This window comes from Polypterus senegalus, chromosome 11 (assembly GCF_016835505.1).
Source record: "Polypterus senegalus isolate Bchr_013 chromosome 11, ASM1683550v1, whole genome shotgun sequence".
Taxonomy (NCBI): domain Eukaryota; kingdom Metazoa; phylum Chordata; class Cladistia; order Polypteriformes; family Polypteridae; genus Polypterus; species Polypterus senegalus.
In genome coordinates, this window is record NC_053164.1 from 49,322,475 (window position 1) to 49,334,923 (window position 12,449).

General features: G+C 42.8%; 1 protein-coding gene across 1 annotated transcript; it reads left to right on the top strand.

Annotated features, from left to right (window-relative positions):
• The first annotated feature begins 532 nt into the window (after window positions 1-532).
• On the top strand, window positions 533-11,612 carry LOC120538942 (protein phosphatase 1 regulatory subunit 3C-B-like). Its single transcript, XM_039768570.1, has 2 exons — window positions 533-814; window positions 10,285-11,612. The coding sequence occupies exons 1-2, from the start codon at window positions 801-803 to the stop codon at window positions 11,255-11,257; spliced, it is 987 nt and encodes a 328-aa protein (XP_039624504.1). The 5' UTR covers window positions 533-800; the 3' UTR covers window positions 11,258-11,612.
• Window positions 11,613-12,449: the final 837 nt, after the last annotated feature.

Sequence of the window (12,449 nt, forward strand, 5' to 3'; positions counted from 1 at the left end):
GCAAAGGACTGCCTTAATCAAGAACCATTTGATATTTTTGTTTGTAGTGCGTGTCTCCTCTACAGTCTACACACATCCAAATCAAAGTTCACATAATGGCCAAAGCTGATGAAGTGCTTACCCCAGTCTCTCACTACTAGCGAGTCAGTATCGCTTCACAGTGTAATAAAGATCTGGGTGTACAAGTCGGGGGGCGCCATTGATCACAACCCCCCACGCCGCTTGTCTAGTCACTCGCAGATCACACCGGAGAGGCGTGGCTTGGTGTAACCAGATTGGAGGAGCCGATGTCTTAATCGCATACTGATTGGCTCACACGGCGAGTACACGTGGCTCACAGCTGAATGAACGGCCGGTGGCTTCTTTCATTTACTCTCGTTTGCGTACTCTTACTCATACACTTCTCACAGCTGGGGAGGCGATTAGGAGATCTCACGGTCTAAGGCACTGTTCCTTTAGACGTGACTGGCAGCATTCTACAGCATGCATCTATAAATATCGGATAACTGTCTCTCTGCAAGCGAGAGTAAGTAGTCAAAAGGCGCCGCTAGGTACTTACCTTAATAAGGTAACTTGGAATAGCGAGCGCCTCGGGTGTAGGTAGTATTGAAGACGGTAACTAGTTATAATTTAAGTGGGGAGGGGGATTAACGTCACGAGGTGTTTCATTGGATTAAAGAAGTCGTAATTGAGGTGGAAGTGTTCCTACTTCTGCTCCTTGCCCCGGTTTAACCGAGGCGCTGTTGAACTTACGCAGCAACCCGACTGGTTCTCCTCCGTTGATTTTAGTCTGAGAAGAGATGAACTGTACAAAGTAAGTAGCGTCGGGGAAAACGGATAACTTGCATTTGTCTAACTTGCCAGATACGTCGGTTGTATAAGACTTTTTGAACATCACGTTAAATGGTGCTAGAATAAAAACTACTCACGCGGTCGAGCGCGAGGCGCAGCGCTAGAATTAAGTGTTAGGCACGGGAAACCCAAATAATGGGCACTGGGCGAAAAATTTCAGAAACGGTCGTCATGCTATTGGTGAAGTGAGGCTCTGCATACCCGAATGGAATTCCGCTTAAATAAAATGTTTTACAATAGCATAATACATCACGCTTGAGCTTAAGAAGCGCTGCGATCCTCGTTAATTTATTGCACTCTTTGTCAACAAAGTGGCAGTAAGAAGATGTCCATCAGTAGTTCTCTAAGAACACTAGCAGTTTACGAAAGTTAGTGATGCTTGCATGATGGGTTAATAGAAAAAGGTTACCATTTTGTAATCACCGATTACTATTCTTATATGGAAACGCCTTATGCCCGAGTTTACAGCAATTAAACGGCAGTGTTGCTACAGCCAGGCAGAAACATCGTGGTATTGCCATGAATTAATCTAACGCACGCATTGAGTGGAGGAAATAGGCCAGGCATGACTGTGTCCGTGAGTGTTGTTTGGTGTGCTGTCAGCCCTCCACTTTTTGTTTTTGCTTTGTGATCAGTGATGGGCTTCGTCATTCCTCCGACCAAAAATGAAAAAGTGAGCTAAACGGGGGAAAAAAATATATTCTGCGTTCATATCAGCATGTTGTCCAGGTATTAATTTTAACACATTTTAAGTACAAGGTGGTGGGGATTTTGAACGTGTCCTGACAGTATCGGTTGTATTGCATATACGGCGTACGGGACGTCCGTTCATTTCTGTGCATGCACACTCGCACCGGACCAAGTAGTAATGTATATTTCGTTTCCAAACCGCTATACTGTTTTTGATTTGTAATGCAGTAACAATGTTCATGGCGCTATTGGCAGATGTAAAATGACTTCCTTTGGGGCTTGAACTCTTCTGGAAAAACAGTAAATTGAATCGATGACCACTCATTCGTTTTCAAAAGTAATTGCACCAAGTCGGGGTCGTGTTGTGCCCTATAAAGCGAGGTGATTTTTATGTAGTATATATTGTGTAGTCTGTAGTGTAAAATTGGAAATGCACTTGGGACATTTGATCAAATGCGTATACCGATCTAAAGTCGTGGAGAGTTTAAAAATACACGAGGACAAGTGACGCCAAAACGGTGTCCTGTTTGGTTGTCTCCCTGTCGTCCAGACGCTTTGTCTGCATCAATTAAGCCTTCCAGTTTAATTTCATCCCCTCCCTCCCCTCATAGCGATCCATAGCGCAGTGTGATTAAGTTTGTAACTTAATATTGAAGTGTCAATGGTGTGCAGGTATTTTTACCATCATTTAATTTCAAATTACCCAAAAGTGCCTTGGATGATGCAATTTCACGTTTCAATCCATGGCAGGAGGCACACCTTGCCAGTAAGATGGAAGCAGCAAACATCTATCGGCTGGTTCGCCCCCGAAAACCCCCCATATGTGCATGGTTTTTAATTTAGGTTTGTTTATAGGTATCGAATGAAGGAATGGCAAAATGCTTCATTTCGGTTTGACTTCGGAAATTTAAAACGCATTTTTAACGTATCGGAAGATTTAGTCCGCTACTAGACCACGAAATTAAAAAGGCAGTTAATAATTTACCCCCGTAATTATTTGCTTTCATCAGAACTTTGTTCCCTTATACATGATTGTGTATTTGACCCTGATTTGCAAAGATTTTACTACTTTATTTCATTGAGCGGCTTTTGATAAACGGCGTTGTCTGTAGATTATGGTTGACCAGTGAATTAACGCGTTTTAATGTGCCCATCTAACACTATCTTCTGATTGTACATTACGGTAGGCGGCTCGGACTTCGTGGTAAAGTCAAGTTTGTATTTTTTGATTGCTAAAAGATGCTTTCATGCTTGAATAGTAACGTGTATTTGCAATCGCTGGAACTTTTTTCACCTCCGCAGTTGGGCAATTTACACTTAAATGATTTTTACACCATTGGGCATTGATTGATCATCGTGGGTTTGTTAAATGACCTTTTTATTCAAAGTTGAAATTAAGATCCTGATGAGACCTTGAGCAACTGTTTAAAGAAGGTGTCTTAAGTAATAAGTGTAAACGTGTTCATTCCTTTAAAACAGATGTGCTTGAGCTCCAACCCCATAATGCAGCTGTTGATGGGTCTTCGGATGGTATATCTTGTAGTCCAATATTTCGCAGTGCTGCGATCATCTGAGACGTTATTAGCCCTCATGTACTGGCTGGTGTCCTGTCCAGGTTTCGACAATTTTCCAACAATCTAAAGCGTTTTCTGGCCGCCCCGATATCGCTATAGGTGTACTTTTAACAGCCGCTGGTCTCCTGTGTCATCTCAGTGTGGTGTGTTCGCATGCAGGAAAAAAAAGTGTAACAGATTTATATCATTTCCGAACTACCCTGACAACAGATGAATTCGTTGGCGATCGATTTGGAAAACATTTACTATTTAAAAAAAGAAAATCGCCCACAGGTATATCTCCCATCTGTCTCCTGCGTTGATCAGAAAGACTGAACAGTGCATGAAGGCGCCAGGCCAGTGCAGGGCACGCCCACACTTCGTTCCCACTGGGACAGTTACAGTGGTCGGGTCGGCTAACCTGTACGTCTGAAAGGAAGCAGGAGAAAAACCAGGAGTCAGAAGCCTACAGGGGCAAAACGTTCACATTCCCCTCAGGTGACTACATTTAAAATGTAACCTGCTAGAGAGATTCTTAAACGGCCGTTCAATAGGGAACTATTTTTAGTTCCCAAAGCCATCAATATTGATCTGTGAAAAGCTCCATAAATGATGGTAAACAGAAAGGGGCTCTGAAATACCCCTTAGTGTGGTGTTGGTTTTTTCCCCCGTCTTTCCTCTCCCCTCTGCATGTATAATCGCATAGGCTAAGTTCAGTTTTTCTTGATCTACCAGTAGCCTGCTGTACTGTAATATAACGATTATTTTATCATTTTAGGAACCTTTTCAGAGAATTGTGAAGCTAATGTCTATCCCACTGTGTCGCCAAACATCTCAGATTTCCAGTGTTAAGCTTACTCATGGGTCCATCTATTGTATAGTGCTTTTCATGTCTACACCTTAAGCTAATGCATGTGGTTTTTTTTTGCTGTCAGATAAGGCAGTGGTTTAATGGTAAGAGTTACTGCCTCCTAATTCCAGAGCTGTGGTTTTTGAATTCCAGCCTGGGCACTGCCATTGAGAAGTAGACCCCTTCCTCTGATATCTACGTGGGCTTTTATTCCAACCCTATGTGGGCTGCCTTATGTGCTACAAACCCTGCATAAGATTAAGATGCCTTCTCAGTGGATAGGTCGTCAATGCCAGAAAAGCTCTAAACCCCTAGTTGCACACTGATTAGCAAATATTTTTGGCTTTACACTTCTCCATGTCTCTGGTCTTTCCAGATCTAGTGTCCACTGTAAGAAATAGCCATCTCCTAAGCTTGTAACCTAATGAATTATATGAATTACCATCCGGATGTTTAATGTACTGATTTATCAAACTTTCCAGAAAGCAAATGTGCTTAATTTATTAGCCGTGTGTGTTTCAAGTAAAATCCATCGCAGCATATACCGGGTCATCCAGTCCTCCAGGTTTCCTCACTTATGTCACTTATGCTGAGGTGTGTGTTTTGGTCACCAAACTGTCTGCTGCCTCTTTGCTTGGACATAAAGGTTTGCCGACCTGCATTGGACAAGTGAGTCAAGTAATTTAAGGTAAAGGAAATGAAGGCATTACAATGTATTGTGGTAGGTCCGGGATTTGGGTTCAATGCCTGACTCCCTTGCAGACTTTGTTTGTTGCCTTTTTTTCCCCCCACAAATTTGAAATTCCTTCCTTTTGATGTTATCCTTAACTTTAGCCTAACACTATACTAGTCACTGGTGTAAATTTGAAAATCTGTGATTTGACGCTGAAAAGTTATATACAGAGGGGTGCTTGCTCTGCTTCCAGGAGAGTTGTGGCAGATATTAGTGTTTGAAAGACCCCCTCGTTCAGTGCTTTGGGTCACCTTGTAGAACAGTGTGTGTGAGTCTCCTTACTCTGAACTAAGACTGATCAGCATGGTAGTGTAGTGCTGAATACTGGGTTCAAATTCTAGCCTGGTCACATGGTTGTGTGTCTTGTTTTGCCTAGGTACCCCAGTTTTCACCCCTAAAGTCATGAAGTTCAGGGTAATTTGTGATTCTTGCATGTATTTTGTAGGCTTTCTGTCCCATCCATCCATTATCCAACCCGCTCCATCCCAACTACAGGGTCATGGGGGTTGGTCTGCTGGAGCCAATCCCAGCCAACACAGGGTGCAAGGCAGGAAACAAACCCTGAGCAGGGTGCCAGCCACCGCAGGTTTTCTGTCCCAACAAAACCCAAACTGCATTAGAGTTTTTATAGAGTGTGGGTGTTTTTGTGAATTTAAAATTGCAGGTAAGAGTTTTTATGTTGCAAAGTTTTGAAATCTGTGCATTGAGATGGATGGTCTGTCCTCATCCAGAATTCATTCTCTCTCTCTCTCTCTCTCTCTCTCTCTCTCTGTCTGTCTGTCTGTCTGTCTGTCTGTCTGTCTGTCTGTCTGTCTGTCTGTCCTTCTCTGACTTGTGGTGGGCTGGTATCTCCATTAGTGTGGTTGCTCCCTCCATGTTGCTGGGAATCCAAGTAGATGTAGTGGATTTAATGACAGGAATGACTGGTGAAAATTGTCTTCTCACATAAAGATCTACTTAAACATGTAGATTCTAGCTTGTTTGTAGTCTTTACATGTGATCTCAACAGTTGTGTTTCTTTGACTTGTCCTCTATTGTGTAACTTAAAAAATCCCAAGTGTGCCAAAAGAAGAAATGACAGAAAAGGAGTGATTGTGTGGAAATTTAATGTTGGCAATGTGACAATGGTTCAGCTGAAAGGTTTAATCAAGTAAGTGTATTCTGATTTGAAGAACACTGCTTTTGGAGTGATGCTTGTGTAAAGTTACAAGTGATATGCAATGTTCCTCCCATTTAGAACTTCTCTTTAAGCCAGTCCTCTAAAATTAGGTGCTCCTTTCTCACTACTGACTTACTGGTAGATGAAGGCAGCTCCAGAAAGAATAACCATTCCTGTTTTGTAAGTCACCTTAAACTGGACACCAATGGGAGTCTTTGCGGCCATCTAAATCCTCTGGCCTCATGGGTCTTGGCAGTCCTGTGTAATTGAAGTGAGAACGTGTCATGTTTGTTGCTTCTGCATGACAATTCCTCGTACTAAAGGATGAATTCTAGGGGGTGTAAATGGCCCACTGGGCTGTGGGAAAACCTTACAGTTGGTGGATATTTGACGTGACCACCCCTTAGGTGCTGTGCAGTTAACGGGGTCAGCATGCTTCCCATTGTTTCCTAGGGTGTGGATCTGCGGCTTTGGCTTTTCACCTTTTGTATTGCTGGCAAAGCTGCTGCTAGCTAGAAGACTTTGGAGTCTTTATTTGCAGTTTGTTTTTTAGTGTGTAGTCACACAATCACTCATTGAAATGTTTTGGGTGGGACGGAGTAGATTTTTGTAGAAACTTGTGCATTTTATAGTGGAGTGGATCAACCAGAAAGCTTGTTAGGCCAGTTGGGACGCATTTGTCAAGTTTCTTGCGGTGGGGGGATGGTTTTGGAGATTTCTGTTTTGCACTCTGCCTGCGACAATAAAGCCCAACATGGATGCCTCTGCAGTGATTTTCTGTTACCATAGAATCTACGCTGTACTTTGCTACATTTTGTGTTTGTGTTTTTTTTCTTCTGCTCCTTTGCACTGCAGTGATGAAAGGGTTTCATTGGAAAGACCCACCCATTTAATGAATGAATAACCTTACAGGGATTATTAGGGGTGTGAGGTAGGAATCTCCCCTCACACTGCCATCTTGGGCCACACTAACTCGTATGGGGCCAGTTTGGAGTCCTCGGCTGACTTAACATGCGCACCGTGGTATCCAGGGAGGAAGCACAAGCACTTTTCTGTTCTATGGTGCCGGGACTGCAAAGCAACCCATTTTAAAGTGGCCAGTTAAATTCTGCATGTTTGGGGGATTAGTTTAGGTTGAGGCTCCTGATGTAAAATGCATGGCCAAATTAGAATGAAGCAGTTGGCCTTCGGGGTAAACCTTTGTTACAGCTTAAGCTTTTGTAGCTTTTTTTTTTCAGATTTTAAAATCTATTTTTATATTGAGGTGGTTGAAATTTTTGTTCTAGTTTGGTTAGTAAACTCAATTCAGTTTATTAAGCACATCTACCCTAATATAACATAGAATGAGATGTTTGAATACTCAAACCAAATGAAACAATGGAAGCTTATAAGATCTTCTCAGAAGTATAAATGAGTACATGTGCCCCCTTTTTTTTCCCTTCCACCCCCCATATTACTATAGGTAATTGTTTTTAGGTCTTCAACCTCAGTTTCTGTATTATATTACATCTTGCCCGAAGAAGCGGCCTGAGTTGCCACGAAAGCTTGCATATTGTAATCTTTTTAGTTAGCCAATAAAATGTCATTTTGCTTGGCTTTTCTCTACGTTCATAATGGCTAACACGGTACAACACCCTAGTACTATAGGTCTTCAACCAAAATATATTAAGGGAACCTTGATGAACAACTTTTTAAACCTCTCATTATCTTCAAAGTTATTCAAGATCCATCTTGAATTGTTTCCGATGGGGCTTATTGTTGCCCAACTATTTAAATCCTGAGGGATGAAGTTGAATAAAGGACCATTATGTAACAATGCAAAGAGGCAGACCTCTTGCTATCACAGACGCCGACAATGGATTGAAATATCTGACTTTTAAAAGTAGTCTGATGCACATTCTTTCTCTTCGGTCTAATTGAATGCAACTCATAAGGTAAACCTCTCGTTTATGTAACTAAATGAAAACCTTGAAAGAGCACTGTAAATCACTGGCAGCAGCTCTAGCAGGAGTTTGCTATGAGATGGTAATGGGCCTTTTAGCCTTGAATTAAATCCTAAAACCAATGGGCCTTCTCTAATATTGCTAGGCCCTATAGCTCAAGGCTGCACCCCTACGTTAGTTTGATTTATCCTTGGAATATTGAGGAGACCTGCATTTTAATGTCCCCCTGGAGTAGAGGGGTGTGTTCTGTACGGTAAGGGGAAGCTGCACTATTTGACTTTAGAAAGAAGGTATTTTATTTGCCTCAAGGTGAAATGTGAACTTTTATTGAAGCTCAAGGAGTAACCAACAACAGCCACCCTCCAAAAGCACATGTAACAATTACAAAATTGATTGTAGGTGTAACTAGAAAACGGTGAAGTGATTTAAGAGCCGGAGTTCTTTGTTCCAGTTGTGATCCTTGCTGCCGTGTTTTGAAAACGCTGCACTGATTTGATTTAAGCAGCCTGAACATAAAGCATTACAATTGTCCTTTGGGCTGCAGGCAAGTAAATGAATCGGCTCTTCAAGTTCCTGAAGCTGCCTGACCATATTAAAGTAATTGTATATAATGTTAATACTCTGGTCTGTCAACGTGGTTATGGTCAAATTCATGAGGCTAGACCAGGGGTGGGCAAACTCGGTTCAGGTGGGTGGCAGTGGCTGCAAGTTTTTGTTCCAACCCAGTATTTTTAGGGTGCTTTCACACCTACAGCATTTGGTGCGCACCAAATGTGTTTGGTCCCTTGGTTCGGTTCATTTGCGTTGATATGAATGCTATCTCGGTACTTTGGTGCGCACCAAATTAATCGATCCGAAACCTGCCTGAAGGGGTGGTCTCAGACCGCTTTATCTGCTCTACTTTGGTACGGTTCGTCTGGTGTGAAAGCAACCAAACCAAATCTGACGAAATGGTATAGTTTAATGCACTTTGGGTATAAGATACGGGGTTGTGGGTAAAATTCTTTTCACTTCCTGTTGACACCATTAAATTTTTCAAGCTATCGACTCGCGATTGAAATCAAACCGCGGAGAAACATGGAGTGCTGAAGAATAAGTGCCTCGTAGATATATGGTCGGATGAGTATATCCAAAAGCAACTGTCCACGGCGCATAAAAACGGCTGCATTTACGCGCTGTTCAGTAAGCAGCTAAGGGAGAAACGATATCCTCGGACAGTTGAACAATGCCGTATTAAGACAAACTTTGGGCGAAGTATATAGAAGTGCGTGATGCACTTGGCAAGACGGGAAGTTCTGGAAAAGAGAGAGAAGTTTCCCCGGTGTCGATGGGCTTCGCAGTCTATTTTGGTTTGTTTAGAACTCGGCATATGTGAAAGCAAACCGTACCCACGTCTGTTTACTACATTGTAACATTTTTCTGACTGGTGCAGACTAAAGCAATCGAACTATAGGTGTGAAAGCACCCTTAATTTAATTAGACCAAATAGTGTGGTGTGAATACACAGGTGTAAATGGAAACATGCTAAATGGAGGACTGCTGGTTTTTGTCATTTAAATCTTATTGCTAATAAGGAGCAATTTAAAAATCGCATACATCTTTAAGTCTAAAATAAGCAATCTTCTTTCGGCTGCTCCCGTTTGGGGTCACCACAGCAGATCATCTTCTTCCATATCTTCCTGTCCTCTGCATCTTGTTCTGTTACACTCATCACCTGCATGTCCTCTCGCCACATCCATAAACCTTCTCTTGGGTCTTCCTCTTCTCTGGCAGCTGTAACCTTGGCATGCTTCTCCCAATATACCCCGCATCTCTCCTCTGCACATGTCCAAGCCAAAAATAAGCAATAAAATTTCAAAATCCTAACAAGTGAATTACTCAGATGTGTGTTAAGCACTACTTGGGCTCCTTCATACCAACAGCATTACGCCTGCATGATGCCTCACTCTGACAGCCAAGTCGGAAGTCTTTTTCGTTATTTGGGTGTTCAGACCACGCATGTTTTTCTATTTAATGAGCTTCTGTAAAAAGACAAATTCTATTATGGGTCTGAAGCTATTCCAAAAATGCTATGTATTTTTGTTGGTACGTTTTAATTCCGTTCAAGTTCACAGCGTAGGTCTCATTGCTAAAAGTGACCAGTGCATGGAGTCGAACGCTATCGAGGCTGCAAGTCTCAGAATGTGCCTGCATTATTGATGCTGCCCAATGGCTGCTTGGCCTTTGGTTTGATTCTAGGTTGAGATGCCTTTTGGATGGAGTTTGTGTCTCATCTTGGCCTTGTCCCCAGTACAGTACCCTCAAGGTGTACTGGCATACCATAGGTTCCTGGGTTAGTCTTACCTAACCCACTACTTAATCACCTATGACCTCTCTGTGGAATTGCCTTTTCTCTTTTAAAAGATGTGCAGCTTGGTTCATTTCAGCCTAGTTGAGTGTGTGTTGAGAGCTCTACTTCTCTGCAGTGTTCCTCGCACTAACCACCTACTTCTCTCTTAAAACAGGGTCCTGCAAGTGTTTGGTGGTCGTCCCATCTCCTCACCCGTGATGCCCGTGGATTTGGCCATGCGGCTCTGCCTGAGCCAGTCCCCTCCCTTTTGCCGTTTCTTCAGCTCTTATGAAGAGCTGCGAGGAATGGGGGTCCCTTCGTTGAAACCGCTGCGACCCTGCCTGAACCCCAAAGTGAACCAGCAGCCACCGGAGTCTTTATCATGGGAGGACCATCAGAAAGCACCTGAAAATGAGAACTCTAAGAAGAAGAGGGTGGTCTTTGCCGACTCCAAGGGGCTCTCTCTGACAGCAGTACGCTTCTACTCGGAGAAGGAGGAGGACCGGTTTGACTTGCCACTGTCTCCATCAGATTTTTGGCTAGATGACCACAAGCAGGACCTCGTAGAGAAGCCACCAAAGACCCTTATTCTTGGATTTTCTCCTCCCTCTGCTGATTATGTGGCCTTCCGTAGCCGGTTGCACCAGAATTGTGTTGGCTTAGAGAGCTGCTCAATTCACGAGCGCTCCATCAACGGCACAGTGAAAGTACTCAACATGTGCTTTGAGAAGGCCGTCTTCATTCGCATCACCTTTGACTCTTGGGGCAGCTTCCGTGACATCCCTTGTGTTTACATGCACCATGGCTACGGTGGGGCCGATACCGACACCTTCACTTTTGATATTGCTTTGCCAGATCTGAACCCCAAAGAACGCATTGAGTTCTGCATTGCCTTCTCCGCTGGCCAGCAGATCTTTTGGGACAATAACGCTGGGCAGAATTTCAAAGTGGTGTGGGCAGGCTCTGTTCCAGAAGCTAACTGCACTCGGAATGTCCGGAAAGTGAATCCTGTGGGTCAGGCTCTAGGTAAAGCAGGAAACAAGTTGAAGAAGCTGGAGCCCCTGGTTGGGTCCCGTGCTGCCTCGGAATTCCTATTACGCCAGCTCCAGCAGTGGAGCAAGATTGGGAACGTCTCCCCCTACTGGTAAAAGGTGTATAATCTTCTACTTAAACTGCCTTCTGAACTGCTGCCGCCTTAACTGACTCATTTCAGTCCTCTGAACTCTGGTGTTTGATGGACTTGCACTGAACTGTAGCTGTGCTTTGAATTTTAAATGCAAAAAAAATTGAAAAAATAGCAGAAGAGAAGCTTTTCCCTCCGTTTCACATGGACTAAAAATTGACATGATCCAGTTTTCTCGGGCTCAAGTCGTAGAGTGTAAATTTTTAATATTTAGCCCACAATTGACTGCTGCTCTACTTTAAATTGCATAGAAATATTTTTTTAAGAAAATACAGTATTTATAGTTTTTTATGAATAAATAGTATCAAAATAAAATCTGAGCATCTGAAGTGTCAGGTGAAATTTATTTATTTTTTGTCCAATTATTCTTAGCTGGTGGGGCCCTCACAAGGAGCTGGGATCAATCCTGATCAGAAATCTGTACACCCACCATCTCCACAAGGTGGTTATCCACTGCACAAATATAAAGATCTGAGATCCACCTGTGCAAATGAAAGCCATGACAAGCTTGTGTGAAAAGGAGGTGTGACATGCAGGCCATCTCTGTGCAGAGGAGATCAGAACCTGAGAAACAGATGTGACGAGGGTGGACACTTCATTTCTATGGGCAGATTGAAAGTGTAGAGAAGGCACTCCATGTAAAATGCAACTCGTGAGAGAGCCTGCAGGTCGCCATGACCAGTTTTGGATATCTGAAGTATGTCTGGTATTAAATGTGCATTGGGGATGCCTACGTAGTTTAAATCTAAGGTTGTTTGTTTTTTTGTGGGAGTTTGCCAATAACTTGGATGTATTTTTAGCCCTGAAGTTCAGGTATGCTGACAAAGATTACAATTTAAAAATCCCTCTGGCTCCAGTTGGAGCTTTAATTCATGCTTTTACCTCGGGAGATCTCTGGTGGTGATGCTAAGCCATTCTAAATGGATTGCTTTTCCTCATTTAGACGGTTTATCCTGCCCTACCATTTTGCTTTGAGATGTAACACTGAATTAGTGTTTTTGTATGCATTTCCTCAATTTTGGTAATGCTTTGGTTAAAGAGACCAAGTGGAATTGATTTACTGTGACCGAGTGATAATTACAGTAATGCTGATAAAAAAAAAAATCGGCAACATGAATGTATGTAGTGAATTTTTTAGAAAAAAAAGCTGTAGTGGG